General features: G+C 29.4%; 1 protein-coding gene and 1 pseudogene across 2 annotated transcripts; both read right to left on the bottom strand.

The window, feature by feature from the left end:
• Positions 1-1,028: 1,028 nt before the first annotated feature.
• On the bottom strand, positions 1,029-2,804 carry LOC149062091 (uncharacterized; annotated as a pseudogene). The gene is made up of 3 exons (XR_016189549.1): positions 2,582-2,804; positions 2,263-2,491; positions 1,029-1,342 (listed from the first exon to the last, which is right to left on the bottom strand). The product of XR_016189549.1 is annotated as an uncharacterized LOC149062091 (transcript).
• An 11,501-nt stretch (positions 2,805-14,305) lies between these two features.
• LOC149062090 (uncharacterized) lies at positions 14,306-16,035 on the bottom strand. The gene has a single exon (XM_089217729.1). The coding sequence runs from the start codon at positions 15,840-15,842 to the stop codon at positions 14,370-14,372; it is 1,473 nt and encodes a 490-aa protein (XP_089073855.1). The 5' UTR covers positions 15,843-16,035; the 3' UTR covers positions 14,306-14,369.
• Between the last annotated feature and the right edge of the window lie 421 nt (positions 16,036-16,456).

Here is a 16,456-nt window from a genome sequence, read left to right as displayed (position 1 = left end):
AAAATGCATTTTCGCTAATTTCCAGTTGATGCTGAGTGGCCCCAGGTAAACGATGGACAATCAATGCCACTCGTGCTCGAATTTTTCTTATCAAAGTAATGGGTATTATATAAAAAGGTACCTAACTTAATCTTTTTAATGTTGATTAATCATTCATTAAAGTTACAATATTCATTGCTTGCCTGAGATTAAAACAACAGTTGACTTCCCCGAAAATGTGTTTTTTGCTGATTTCCAATTGATGCCACATTACATGCAGTTACTCGAAACGCAGTTTTTAAAACGTCGGTTCTTCTACCTAAAATTTTTCCAATTCGAGAATTGAGTTATGAACTATCATAAATCTACCTGCAATTATTTATCAACATCACCATCATTTGAAACTAAACAATAAACATAAATTGTTGTAATGGGGCTGGAGTGTCGCAGTTGATTGCGACTCACAGGGTCATCAGTTCGATTCATGGCTAAACTAGGTAAGTAAAATCTTAGTTCCGTGATACGCATGTCGATGATGATAGCCGGAAGAAATTCTTATAGATTATATTAAATCAAAATTCGTCTGGCTAAAAATGTACTACCGTCAATTTAAAAATCTAATACAATACATTATGCAATATTATTAGTAATTAAGAGGTTTTAAGAAAAGTAGTCACAACTCCAAATAAATATCCAAGTATAGGTAATTTAATTTGTTGTAACTGAATAATAATTAATTATGCAATATGCACTTCAGTAATAAAAATAATAATTTTACTTATGTTACAATTATCACAACAAATATTTTGGATATAAAATTTAATACTTACAATAATATTAAAATATTGAATAATTCTAATTTTATAGTATAGTAAAATGTACTATGATAAATCATATGTAAATTAAACAAATTATACATAAGGTGCTATACTATATGTACTGACATAAGATATATCAACAGTGTTTATTTATAGTGTAGACTGTTATTCATATAAAAATTAATTTAAAAAGTGAATTAAATCTTTTAATAGCAATATTTTACTATTTGATTCTCTTGTAATAAATATATGCATTTTTTTTTATCAATAATTTTTAATGTTTAATTGAATAAAATAAAAGATCCGTATAGGTATATTATTAATTAAATACTAACTTATTAGTCGTAAACTTAAAACGAACAATTTTATTTGCTTAGATAGTGGATTTTAAATTGTAGAAGCATAAAATGGCATTACGGTCTTCATTCAGCGGAGCTGCAAGTTGTCCAATGTCAAGGGGCTGTCGTGGGAATCTTCGACGTCTCATATTTTTCACTCTTTCTTGAGCCTGAATGAATGTGTAATTGGGAGCTGCTTCCAAACGGCTAACAAAATCAAAACCTCAGTTCCAAATTTAGTCTAATACAGTCTAATTAAAAAATATATTATTTTACATTGTTTATTATTATAAGTTTAACTATCTAATAATTAAAAGTAATAAGTTAATAAATAATTTAGCATATACAGGAATGTCCCAAAGAGATCTCCCACAGAGATCTGACAATCTGACAAATAAAATAACTTGTTCTAATCAATATTTTTAAAAAATGTCTTTTAAATATAATTCATAGACACTTGTGCTACATTTTTAGAATACATTTTTTATTTTTTAATACTGAAAATAAAAAACTTAAAAATTGATAAATTTTTTTTCGAAATATTCAATATAGCCAATTTGTAAATCTGATTTTTAGAAATTTTAAACACTTATTTAAGTCAAATGGCTGATTTTTTACCATTTATTTAAATATTAATATTTTCGTTAAGTAAATTACGATCTAGTTTATGTTAGAAACCTTGTAATTTCAAATAATAATAATGCTTTTTAAAAATATTTTATAAGAACATTTTTAAATAAGTGCATGTTAAAATCTAATTTTTTTTTTTATTGTATTTATTAATACTTATGTGTTGTATAAACTATAAATTACCTAACGGAAATATTGATATTTAAAAAAATTGTAAAAAATCAGCCTTTTTACTTAAATAAGTGTTTTTACCATATACATTTTCCTGAAAATCAAATTTATAAATTGGCTATATTGAATATTTTGAAAAAAAAATTTATCAATTTTTAAGTTTTTTATTTTCAGTATTAAAAAATAAAAAATGTAGCGCAATTGTCTATGGATTATATTTAAAAGAAATTTTTAAAAAATATTGATTAGAACAAAAGTTATTTCATTTGTCAGAATGTCATCTCTTTGGGACACCCTGTATAGAGGTAAGTTTGAATACGTCTCACTAGATAATTTAATTGTTGTATAAAGTTCATAAACGATGTAGTCACTGCTGGATCAATTCCTCTTTCACCAATAGCTTCTCTCAAAAACGGCACACTCAGGTCAATCACTCCAGGCTGGAGGTCGTGGTAAAATCTTAGATGTATTCTATTATCATTGAAATTTGTACTTACTATTGCGGTGGAAGGACAGAACTGGTTCCATTTCTTCTGCCGTTCTCATACTAAATACCTATAAGATATAAATACATTATATTTCATAATATTATCATCATTACCTAAATAGATATGTAATTATATTGGGTTAACTAATTATACTTACACGCGGTGTCCTCTAACTTGTCGTTTGTAATACTTGAATCCCAAATTATTCACATATATCCTCGATCTATTATGAACTTCAGGAATCAAAGTATATGTTTCTGATACTCCTTCTTAGTCCTCTGCTTCTTCACACACTATATGATCATCTTCATATGCAACTGGCAGTAGTCGTGGTCCACCAAATGATCTTGGAGAGCAATAATTTCCTCGTTGTTCATCATTGTTATGAACCTAAAATGAATACTTGCACAAAAAAAAAAAGAATAATTATGATAAACCACGTAATGTAAGAAGTTTAAAACAAAACGTTTTAATTACTGAAAAAGTAACAACCAAACACATTAATATAATCGGTTAGATTGATGATACAATTATTCAAATTTTAGACAAACCATTAGCGATAGAACGAATGAAGTTGATGGGTTTGTTCTATGGTCAAAATTTTAGGATGACGTGCGATAGCTAGCACGATCAAAGTTGGCGGTATGACAGATATCTAGTCAAATTTGCAATTAAAACGTACGAAAGCACGAACAAAGTTGGCGTATAACCTATGGTCGAATTTTAGAACGACGTGCTAAAGCAAATTCGTAACAAACCATGTACGAAAGCACAATTTGTGCTAACAATTTAGCTTCCTAAAACATAATTAAATAGTAATTGTATTAGTTTGAATTTAAAGGACAAAATAATTTACAACTTATGCTAGGTTTCTGAACATGTAAAGTGCCTACTTCCCAATATGGTCTAAGATTTGTTTTAAATACATTTTGGTTAATTAAATGTAAAAACTATACTAATAACCATAATTATACAATATATAAATATACCCATAAGTGCCATCCAAACTGTGGACTGTAATTCCTCTCTTTTTTATAAGCTTATGTCATGCATATTATATTTTAGAATCTCAGAGCAAATAGAAAATGTGATGAGAGTTAAATTAGAATACAATCCCACTAAAACAGTTATTAAATTTATCAACTTTTATAAAATAATTTCAGAAAAAATTAAACCAATCTATGTGTTATGTGTAATTTTTTTAAAAACATTATATATAGTTAAGTTCTAAAAACTTACTTTTGCCTCTTGGCAAAAGCGAGCGTTTGTGCTCACGCTTCTTTACCACAGTCACTATCACTTTCCAATCCCTAGTGGTCAACGCAGCGTTGATCGTTCCTATGATCCCTGACACGTCCACCTCCTCTTGGCTGAGGTATGATATGATGATGCTCGCGAACGCCGGCCGCTGCATTGATCTTCCGTACAGGGTCCTGTGCGACTGATTGTCAAACTCGTACACCCAGTGAGAGCGAGAGCGTATTATGGATCTGTCAGATAAGAGATCAGAGGGGTCCATACATACATGTTAAATTCGAAGGCTTGGCCGAAAATCTCGGGACCTCCAGGGATCACGTGGAGACTCGTCCCAGTGAGCTCTCCTCACATGGGGCACCTCGCGTCCAGAGAACGTCAAGGGTGGCCAGCGATGACGCTCCTCGTAGTATCTATGACACAGAGTGCTTAAGCATAGTCATAACTTGGGCTCTTTTCACGTGGGGGCAAAAACAATTTTTGCAAACCTCTTCACATTTTCATTTCAGAAGTTAAAAAAAAGTTGTAAAAACGTCTATCATAGTTCTATATATTCTATACGAATAACCGAACCGAACCTATGACATATTCTATACGACCGTTATCAGTTATCGCTTTAAAATTCTTACATGTGCCATAGAGTAATATTAGGGCATCGGGCAGTTAGACCCCCGAGATAACAGCCAAGATTTATCTCATGGAATACCAGATTAATCTCATGGAATAAACGCATCAATCGGGGCCGAACTAAAATACAGGTGTACCAACTTGGAAATAAAAAAACTCCCATTTCATTTGGCCCTGCTGGATATTTCAGCGTTGGGCCATTTCAAAAAATTTCGTAATATGTAACCAAAAAAACTAATTGTGTAAGTACAAAATTACTTACCGCTAATGGATGAGATTCCAGCAGAAATTACAATGTTATATGTTAATTTGGTTTTTATGAACATCTGTAGCTGTAATGATGTGCACGGAATGATTCTATAAATGATTTTTAGTTATATGACGAATGATGGCATAATGGTTAATTTCTAAAAATATACAGTATGTAAATTTCATAAAAAATTCCACAAAAGTATACAATTCATGATAAATAAAACGCACATAAATTAAATTTTTTACTAATTTTATACAAGAAGTTGTTCAACACCATCTAGTGTTGAATTTGGTAATAAAATTAAAATTGTATGATACTGTAATTAGCTAATGTTCAATTTATACATTATACATGACATCAATATAAATATTTGATATGGGTCCATTTGTACTCCTTTATATACCAATGGTATATACAAATGGTATAATTTAGTACCTATGACAAAGCAATTAAAACAAATTTTTATAATTTTTATGACAGTAACATTGAGAATAACATTAATAACAAAAACATTAAGAATAAAATATCTGTATTTTTTAGAAATGAAATACTACATAATAATAAAATATTAAAATGGATTTATAAAAAGTTGATAAGTCTTGATTATTACCTAAAGAATAAAATAACTTTATTTTTCAGTAACAAAATACTAAATAGCAATAAAAATAATTAAAGGTAATATTATATCTTTGTAATAACAATGAGAATTAAATAACTCTTTTTTTCAGTAACAAATTGGTAAAATTATAAACCTATAACTATAGTAGCTATTATGACATAGTAATATTAAAATATAGTATAATATAGTTATAATATTTTAAAATATTAAAAATACCATAACTGAATTTTTCAGTAACGAAACATTTATTCTTTGGGCAAATTGTCATAAAAGGAGTGATAATCTTTCTCCATTGATACTTATAACTGCTGTAAGTGTTCAAAATTTTTTTTTTTTATATTGATTCTATGAGTGTGTAAAGGGGGTAGTGTCTCAATGCTTATTTTAGTTTGTTTAGTGCTATCCCTTGATAGTAGAAGATTACTCCAGGCTTCTGAAAACCTTAGTTTATAACTTGCTTTTTTATTAGCTTCATATATTAAAGCTTTTATTTCAGTGACCACTGGATCACCTTTCTTGTTTCCAAGACGAATTGATTTAAAAAATATAATTTTAGTAAATATTTAAAAAAAACTATTACTTAAGTACTCAACATTATAGGACTTTATGATACATGCAGTCTTACAAGCTGTGACATAGTCTGCAGGTACACTGATTTTTTTGTTTCTAATTTTTCTCTCAATGGCTTTGAATCAACTTCTATTTGAATATGTCCTCTCAATAAATATTTTTGAATGATTGTAATGCCTGATACTTGATAGTAATGACAGATTAAGTAGAGCATTAGACAAGGTTGAATTTCGATTTTGGTATGTACAACCATCAACTGTACAATATGATATTGACATTATGTGCTTTAGTAGTGTCAATAACAAATTTTTGTAGGAAATATATAATTATTGAACTAAATTCATTTGCTGTTAATCCACCTTCTGTCTCATTCCACAAAAAACAGTAACCCTGTTTCCTTTTAAGGTAATACAATGTGAAATTATGGAGAATAAGTTTAGTTTTGTAATATTGTGATGACACATTTAATTTAAGACAAAGTAATACAGAATGAAAACTTTATTTTCTGATTCCTTGTCAGTTTTAGATTCTAAACGAAGTGATGAATGTATTGATTTTACAATGATGTGTACGATATGTAACGATAACGATTTATCCTCAAACGATTTTAAATATTTGTAATTATTCAAAAAGTATAAGTCGTAGATACTTGAAAATTTCACAAGTTATTTATATTGGCATTTTTTTTACATGATTTAATTTTCGAAATATTTTTATTTTGTTTTAAATATACAGTTATTATTTTCATGCTATCATATCTTAAAATTAAATTTAAGACATAATATTATGATTGGGTTTGAATACTATTTTAATTAATTAGTAAGACATGTTTAAGAATTGATCAATTGTTTAACACTCACGACTGAGAACATATCAACATTTTTAACTTAAAATAAGGGTCTAAAAAAACCTCCAATGATCTGAAAATAGTGACCAAGTTTCACACTAGTCTTCCTATAATAATCCTATTTTTTCCAGAATGAGTAAGCTTGAACAACTCATCAAATATCCATCAAAATATGTATAACCGTGTAATACAAAAGTTAGGTTTAAGTATTCCAGGAGTGACATCAAAACAGCCATCATCAATGACTATCACAACAAGGTCCATGGTTTTTACTGCATGAAATACATTTGGAAGATTTTTGAAAGCAGCATTCGGTATTTTAAAATCTGTAATTTTTGGATTTATTACTATAGTTTGTTGTTTGTTATACTATATATATTATTATTATTTATTATATCAGGTTTTTTTCTTTGCCTAGTTTAGTTGACTACAAAATTTTATAATATGTACAATTTAATTGTATTATCAATATTTGTGGACTAGTGTTGAAAATAAACTGACATAGGCATGTGTCTGAACCACAAATATTAATAAATTATCACTTATAATTATAATTTTGTTATTTCCTAATTAATCATGTAGTTATTTATGGTACCAAAATGAAAATAATAATAATATTAAAAATGAAGGTGAATATAAAATGTAAATCCATATTCACTTACAAATATCTTATATTTTAAATATAATAAAGCTAAAATAATGTAACTAAGCTGTAATGTAGTATTAATAACTTATGGATGGTGGAGTTGTGGGAGGAGAAGCCACCCACGAGACTATATTAAATAATGTTTCACATGGAACACAGTTTTTAAATTGTTAGATTGAGCTCCTCTATTTATTAATTCCCAATTCGAGCACTGATTATAAGTAACTAACTCAATGACAGAATACCTACATTAAATACAATACAATTATAAATCTAAGAAAAAATGTCACATACTTGGGTACAATTTTTTTGGATTTTATTATGTTTAAAAATATTTAACATCTGAAAATAATTGGTTATTAGTTGTATATAATTTATAACTAGTAGGTATGTAAAATATATATAACTGTAAAACATATTTATAAAGACTTTTGGGTCGTTTAAATAATAAAGCCCCAGGGCATTAAAAAAAAAAAAAATAGTTGTTTACATAAGTTAGTGATTATTAATAAATAATTCATCAGTTTATTAACTATTAAAATCACTAAACAATAATTAAAAAAAAAGTGTTAACAATTTTATTCATACAATTTAGTTTTGAAATCAATAATTGTATACATCTAAATTTGTGAATGCTGACCCGACACATTTATTCTTTAAATTTATTTTAAATAATAATTTTTCTGTCTGTCAAATAGCTATTAAAAATTTTTATTGTTATGAATCATTTTGTTTTTTACAAAACATTATTATTGAAAGAAGATTTTTCTAACTTAAACAAGTTATTTCAAAATTATTAAAAATAGTAAGGTACAATTCAAATAAGTCAGTAACACACGAAGGCAGTTTTTTAAGAATGCATCACATTCAAAATTGGTTGAATGTATGTTACAGCAACGGTTAAATTAATTATTAATTTTAGTTATTTAGAAGGATATTACAAATAACATAAAAACAGAATGAGTGTTAGATACCTATGTACAACACAATAAAAAAAGGAAAATAGTACATAATATAAAATGTAGGTATGTTATTTGTAGCTTTTAAAGTATTATATTATTATAATGATAATTAGATTATTAACTTTGTCAGTGTAATAACATATGAGCTATAATGTTAAACTCGTGTTACAAAAACGTGTTATTTAGGTCAATAGTTGCGCCAATGGGTAAAAACTCAAATGTAGTGAAACATCTATGGATAATTAATATGAACTCTCAGATAGATACATTAAAAACAATTCTCCTACGAACCTATAATTAAAGTAAAAACTAAAAAAATACAAGTTTTACTTACGTTAACAGTTTAACATGCTGAACCAAGCAGTCAAGCCAACGGCCAGCCATCGACCAGTAGCGGCAAACGTAAAATGAGTAACCATTTACCGTTAATTAATAATTAACGGTCATTCAAAAATTTCGGCCGACGGATAAATAATGTATCTGGTCTTGAACGACTTGAACCAGGGTGAGAAATTCATATACTCAAAAATCGTACTGAAATATTTACAAGGCCTGATGGTTGGTATTAATTTGTATTTTTTTATTTGAGGTTAGAGTTCGAACTCTTGATTAAGATTATCAGCTATAATTTCTTATCAAGGGGTCCAACTCTTATCACAGGGGTCTAACTGCACCCATCCCGTAATATTACTCTATGACATGTGCAAATGTGCAATGATAATGTGAATATCTGATAAGATAGTGAACATCATAGTGTAACCACATATTAAGTATATACCACTAAACTATTATAGACTATATTATTATATAGTATATGTGATTGTAGCCAAAGAACCTTTACATACCAGCTACTATTAAATACGTCATTTTAGGTATTATTATTTATTATAGGCCTCAGAACAGCCTGAAATTAACTAATATTATAGTTCAGTTTGTAGGGGCAATGCCCCCACCAATTTTAGGCTGTAGGGGCAATTGCCCCCATTCGCCCCCGCCAAGTTACGCCTATGTGCTTAAGCATGTCGCTACAACGCTTCCCCCATCTCTTTTTTATTAAGTTTGAGTATGGTGCCTTTCTCGATCCAAGATATTATGCTAGCTTCCATGTCAATTATTGGGTGACCGAATATCTTCCAGAATCCGCTCATCTCCAGGCACAGATGAACACGGATAGGGTCCTTCACTTCACGCAACATCCAGTGGATGAGCAGGGTTTAGGATGTCTGGAGTGCCTCAAGGAATACCGTGTAATCCTCATTGTCCCGTAGAATCGCCCCTATGCATAGTGACGGCCACATTTTCATGACAGTGTACACATCCACTGGGTATTAGGACGCATACGACACAACGTAGCTCACACACAGCTCCACGTCGTCATACAGGGCCAGGCCATGATACTCTTCGTTTGCCAATTACGAGTAAAGCAGTGTATCAAACCAAGCTGCTATCATATCTCGCACATCCGCCAGGTAGGCGTGGGTTATGGCAAACGCTCGATCCTGAGCGTGGTGAACTTGGTGCAGGTTGCCGTATGCCACCCCTCGGATGTTCCGCACCCTCCAACTGACGCTAAATCTTGTGTTGGATGTTATCATATCAAACAGGTCATCCATCTGTGTCTTCCTATCATAGATCTGGATCTGTAGGATCGAGAGTGTTGTGGGAGCATCAGCTGAGGGGGCCTCCATGTGCGTTCAGTCATACTAGGCAGCTTGGTGCCCTGATGAGGAAGTTGTACTCGTTCACGTTGTGTTTGGCGCTGCATGCTCCATGAGTTAAATATATATTCGGGTGAGTGACAGATAGACCCTCCTTATCCAGATAAGCAAGGAAGAGTCTCTTGCTTGTGTTTTAGTGCAGGTGAGTTGAGCATGTTCGCCATCATATACTCGATCTCTGTTATGGCATGTGCTGAGGACAAGTCTATCCTTGCGGAACACAATGTAATTGGTAACCGTGCGGCTAGTGTCATGCAATTCGTCCTCGGAGTGCATGGTTGCAGTAGAGATTAAAGTGGAGGCGCCGGGGAATTTAGTCCCCCAAATCGTTCATAATTACTAGCACAACAATATTGATTTTAGTGTCAGGAAATAGTTTCTCTTTGTTTATTTACTAATAATATTTAAATTTCAACCTATATTATTTATTATTTGCAAAAAAAAAAAAAATTTAAATAATTTAAAAAATAATATAATTACAAAAACTTATTTTTAGCAAATGTTTAAATATTATTTTGAAAGAATTGGTAATAATCAAACCATATTCATATATCTCAACGTAGGTACTTGGTTAATTTTAAATTTAGATAAGTCGATTGATGTCTGTTGTTTAAAACCAAACGAATGTTTATCATATATTGAAACAGTTAAGTATTTAGATATAAGTGAAGCTTTTTCTCATTAGAAGTCCAGAATAAACTAAAACGGGTAAGTCGTGGATGTCGCTCTGCTGTACAGTAGGTTATAAGTGGGTTACTGTAATGGATGGAATTCAATATGAATCCAATGATATTATATCATTGTATACGAAAAACGATTCTGAGCGAAGACGGTTTATATGTCTAGGATATATTATAGATTATTAAAAATTTTCAAATCTTAGATTTAAAAAGACAATTTTTTAATAATTTCTATTTTAAAATAATTTGCGAATTTTCTTGTTTTCGTGATTTTTATGTATGTTGTCAAAACTCAAACTTTGAATGCTTAAAAAAAAATTGACTATCTAATTCTTTTATTTTTCAACTGCTATTGTAAAAATATGTTAGGACCCTTGTTATAAATTTTCAAATCTTAGAATTGAACATTGCCGTAATTTTTACGTATTTAGTCAAAATTTGAACTTAAAATGCTTATAATAAAAAAATTGTGCCTATGTATTGTGTTGGAAAAATCAAATTTTTAAATATAAATTTTCATTTTACCTACCACTTTTAAAATTGAGCCATTAGCTGTATGAACTTTAATATTTTTGGTTTCGATTAAGGAATTATTTGATTTAATCATTTGTTCACTATTAATTACAGAAATCGTTGCACCAGAATCTAATATGAAAGAGATTTCTATATTATTTACACATCTAATTACTTCAAGCCTAACACCTGGAATAGGTATTTCGTCAACATTTTCAGTACAACTAGAAATACGTTCGTCATTTATTTTATTTAAAATTTTTTGTGTATCAGAGATAGGATTTTTTTTTAAATTGTCATGAGGTGGCCTATCCACGTCGGTTTTTTGATTGTTAAATTGTTTTTTATTCGAAATATCATTTTAAATTCGTTGAAATCGCCTTGATTCGAATTGTGGGGATTACGAAAATTTATATTATTATAATTATTTTGATATCTTGGGTTAATAAATTTACTTATACACATTTGACCGACTGTTAAAATACCTATACGTAATATTATTTTATTGATTTCCCAAATTGTTGTTACCTATTATCATTATTATTATATTTATTATTATAGACAAATTCTCTAACAAATAAGCAGACTAGAAAAATTAATTATTTTTTATAGCATTAAAAAAGTATAAGAGGATTAAGATTGGTTATGTATGGATTATGGAATTGTGAAAAATATAATTTTTACCTTTTATCACTTTACTTTTCTCAAGTTGTTCAACATCATGACTGGCGTTTTTGTGGTCACATTTGATTTAGTAGCCATGTTACTTAGATCAGCACTCGACCTGCAGTTACTGCAGTTACTGGTATATAGGTAAATTTAAAGTTTCTACGAACCTACGATTATTTATTTTTAATAAATTTAAATATGTAGGTACCTAATATTATCTAATAAAAATGTAATGAAATTGAAAAAAAAACTCTATTTTATAAATTTAAGGTTCTTTGTGTCTACAAAACAAATAATACTAATAGTATTAGCCAAAATTTGTATGAAACATAAACTTTTTTATATCTTCCACTTTATTGAGTGGTACTAACATTTAATTAAATAGCGTGGTAATAGATTTTCATTAGCCCCAAGCATTTTTTAAAAAATATTTTAGATTTTAATATTGACCATAAACTTTTTAATATTTGCGTGTTAGCCCAATTTGCGAGGCTCACGGAATTTTCAGATTTTATTTTAAAAATTTATTTCTCTAATCGTTTTTTTGCAATTGACTTTATTGTATATCACTCTGTTTTAGTCACAAAAGGCATATTATACATTAACATTACCTATTAATAGTAGATCACACACTTTACCAATGCCTGTTTTTGAATTACAACAAAATAAGAAAATCATTCCACGATAGAAACCAATTGAATATACAATACTTTATAATTTAAATGCTCTTAAAAATATAGAATTTCTGGTGGATATTTTTTATTTTTATTTTTTTGATAGTAGACAAATTCATGTGGATCTTGTAATACCTACATTTTCAATTTTTTTATTCAATTTCTAACTTTAAATAATTTGTGAATTCTGGTATTTTTTATATATATTTTTTTAACAAACCGTATAAAAATACAAAAGTATATAAACGTCCACTTCAATAATGTGTAAGTAAACGAGTAATATTGCAATTTTATCTCATATTATCATAAAAATAGGTATATTCTAAAATCGAATTACGTTCTATTCATTTAACGCTAGCTCGTTGATAACAAAACAATTTACTATTCATTTACAATCCTACGGGATTGTGCCATAGAAATCTAATAAATTGGGGTACTAATTATATATGAACAACCAAAATTTACTGTGCCTTGTGGATGTACTTACTTGCTTAGGTTGTTATGAGAATATTATTTTCTAATTTTTGAAGGTACGTAGGTATTCTGTCTTTCAGTATCACTGTTTTGTTGATGTCATAAAAAACATAAACATCGCTCCCAAAGTGGTCGACTATTACTATTATGTGGACGCAGTTAATAAAGCTTATTTTAACATGCCATAAGATTAAATTTGTTCAGTGCATTCAAGACGTTTTTAAATCGATAAAATGTTATTTAAAGTATACAACTACACCTTTTATATTTATAATCATGATTTAAATTGTGGTATTTATAGGTAACAAAGTCGATCTATCTCATTTATCTCAGTCAATCGATAACACCTACTTACTTTCACTTTCTTCAAATATTCGATTTTCTTTTATGTCAATGCTCCACAGATGCATTGGCATAGGCTATTAGAATATTATGATAAAGTACCAACACTATAATTCAGCGTTTCCCAACCGGTGTGCCACGAAATATCATGATTATTAATACCCTTACTTAAAAAAAAATTGTAATAATAAGTTAAAATATTTTTAATGATTATCTTATTGTGATATAAGGCTGTCTTTAACAACTATTCGACTATGGTGGAAACTTAAATGAAGGGTAACCAGTCCGAAATTTCTCCCTAGGACTAGATTTTTATATCTAACATAAACATAACAAAATCGTAATGTAATGTCTCTGTTTTTTCATATCAATAAATTTCATATTTTAATAAATTAAATTATTATTTAACATGAGTTTTCCTACTCTAAATAAACACACAATTTTAAATTAATTACTAGTAATTTACTCATATGCAACTTTTATAGAAATATAATGGATCCGTGGTTTTCATTTTCCACCCATACGCTGTAAGAATTTTTTCAATTTGAATGTAAGACTGTCAATCGCTATCTGAAATAGCTACCTCAATAATACATTTAATATTAGTAGTTTAAAATTATAATTAACGTTTTTTTTTTTTTTTGTTAAATTTTATGTTCCGAGTATTTGATGCGTACCTTGTTAACTTGATACTGCCGCTAAGATCTTAACTATATTAAATAACATAATGACAAACATAACAGTTTATTGATACAACTAATAGTCAACATAAATGTGTGCCGTTCATGTTATGAATTATTGTACTTTCGTTTTTTTAATTTAAAACAAATCCGTCTAAAAATATTTGATGCCTAAAATGAAATGTAACTAGCAAATATTATGACTAGGGCCCGGAAGTTCATGCACAAAAAACTATCAAAATATGCATGCAAATATGCGCTCAAGATCAATAAAATATGCGCTAAATATGCATTTAAAAAAAAAAAAAACATCAAGTTATTTTCGTTTTTGGTAAAAAAAAAAATAATTAAAATATGGGAAAAAACAAGCACAATTTATTTATTAATTAATATGGTATATATTATGTTATATTTACTTTAGGAATTACAATTTACAACCAGTGACTTTGACAGGTTTTCAAATACAAATGAACGGCGATTATCAGCCAACATATTTTTGTAAAGAGAAAAGCTCCGTTCTACATCAACAGAAGAAATTGGAGCATACTTGAAATGTATGAAATCTGAAATTTGAAGATCCTCTGGAAGGCCATCTGTTGTTGTTTCTTCTCCTGACATGACTTTTGAAATTGTTGACAGTATCTTAAACCCCTCGTTTTTCTCAATAACTTGTTCCAATTTATTGTAAATTATAACGCCTTTTGGAACTTTAATTTCTTTTAATTTTTTTATGACATTATTTACAATTTGAATTTCTTCAACTAAGGGTGTTCCTCGAGTTTCTAAACTGTTAATGGCTGATATTAAGAAACCATAATTTGTGTGAATAAAAATTAAATTTGATTGAACATTTTTATCACATATTATTTGTTTTACTTTTTCAATTGCCACGGCATCATCAGCATCAAGCATATTAACAACTTTTTTTATAGTTTTAAAATGCTCACAATAATACATAGCCGCTTTCAACCAGGTACCCCAGCGCGTTATAATTGGTGAAGGTGGCAATGGCGTATCAGCGGCTTCTCGTCGAAATAATTCGATGCGAGCTGGTGCTTTCAAAAATACTTTTTTCATGTTGGATATAAGTTCATCGACTTTAGGGAATTCTGCTCGAATTTTCTCACATACTCGGTGAAGACCGTGGGCCAGACAGGTTACATGTATCATTTTGGAGTAAAAGGCCTGTATGGATTTTGCAGCTTTCACCATATACGGTGCTGCATCGCTAACAAACAAAATAACGTCGTCATGTTGTATTCCTTTCGGCCATAATGAAAAAAGTGCTTTGTCAAAAAGCTTACTAATTGTTGTATGGTTTGCTTTTTCCAGAACTTCAGAGGCAAGTAAAAAATGTTTACCAGGTTCATCTACTGGTAACGTGCCAATTATAACATTCGCAACATATCGCCCTTCTGAATCTGTCGTCTCATCAATCGACACCCAAATCTTTTTATTTTTCACCTCATTTCTTATCTCGTCCATCGTTTCTTGGTAGCAATCTTCGACGTAGGTTTTTCTTAGCGTAGATACGGAAGGAATGTCCTTATCCACATATTTTTCTAGAAATGATCGAAAATGTGTGTTGCTTAGTTTTTCCAACGGAATATTTGATTTTAACAATGCTTTGCATAAATCTTTGTTAAAATCAGATTTTCGTGATGATGGTGTCGTAATAAGCGGTTGCGTTGAACTATTTTTTTTAGCTTTGCGATTAACAGCTCGAGCATGTTTCTCAGTTTTTATATGCTGAGTTACGCAAAAACGTTTGTCACTGTTCACCTTTATTTCGCACATTTTACAAAATAAAACACCTCCATCGGATGCAAATATATTTTCACCAAACTCGGCCACATAACTACAAATTCGATTCGTTCCGACTTTTGGCATTTTAAAATTAATGGAAACTGATGTAAAACAAAAACAACACTATAGGACGATCGCACACGACTAACGGACTAAACCTTGTGCTCGGACTCTCACTATAATACGTTCTTGTATCGTGCTATCATGATAATCGCGACAGTCATTAAACCATTTTATTAATACTTGATATTTGAGAATATAACAATTGTCGATTATCGTTTCAATTCAATTTAGCTTGAAGTATAGGCTAAGTACTGGCTTATCGTTATCGCCTATCATGAATTATCGCATGAACTTCCGGGCCCTAGTAATTACATAATATTAAATTAAAGTACGACCTGTATAATTTTAAATAGGTTTTTATACTCAAAGTCCGAAATTTCTATAAAATATTAATGAAAAAAAAAATATCAAAGGTAAAATGCAATAAAATGCAATTTTTTTTTAAAATATGCATATTATGTAAAAAACCTCAAAATATGCGAAAATATGCAAACTAAAATTTCATTTTTGAACTCATCAGGTTGTGATTCAAATTTGTAGCTCATCCAGCAACTTTTTGATGCACTCATTAAAAACATGCAAATGCATGAACTTCCGGGCCCTAATTATGACATTATTCAACGCCACAACGCATA

This window comes from Diuraphis noxia, unplaced genomic scaffold (genome assembly GCF_037042655.1).
Source record: "Diuraphis noxia isolate RWA-SAM2 unplaced genomic scaffold, SU_Dnox_SAM2 contig0001, whole genome shotgun sequence".
Taxonomy (NCBI): domain Eukaryota; kingdom Metazoa; phylum Arthropoda; class Insecta; order Hemiptera; family Aphididae; genus Diuraphis; species Diuraphis noxia.
The sequence above is the reverse complement of the archived record's forward strand: the minus strand, read 5'-3'. Positions and strand labels throughout refer to the sequence as shown.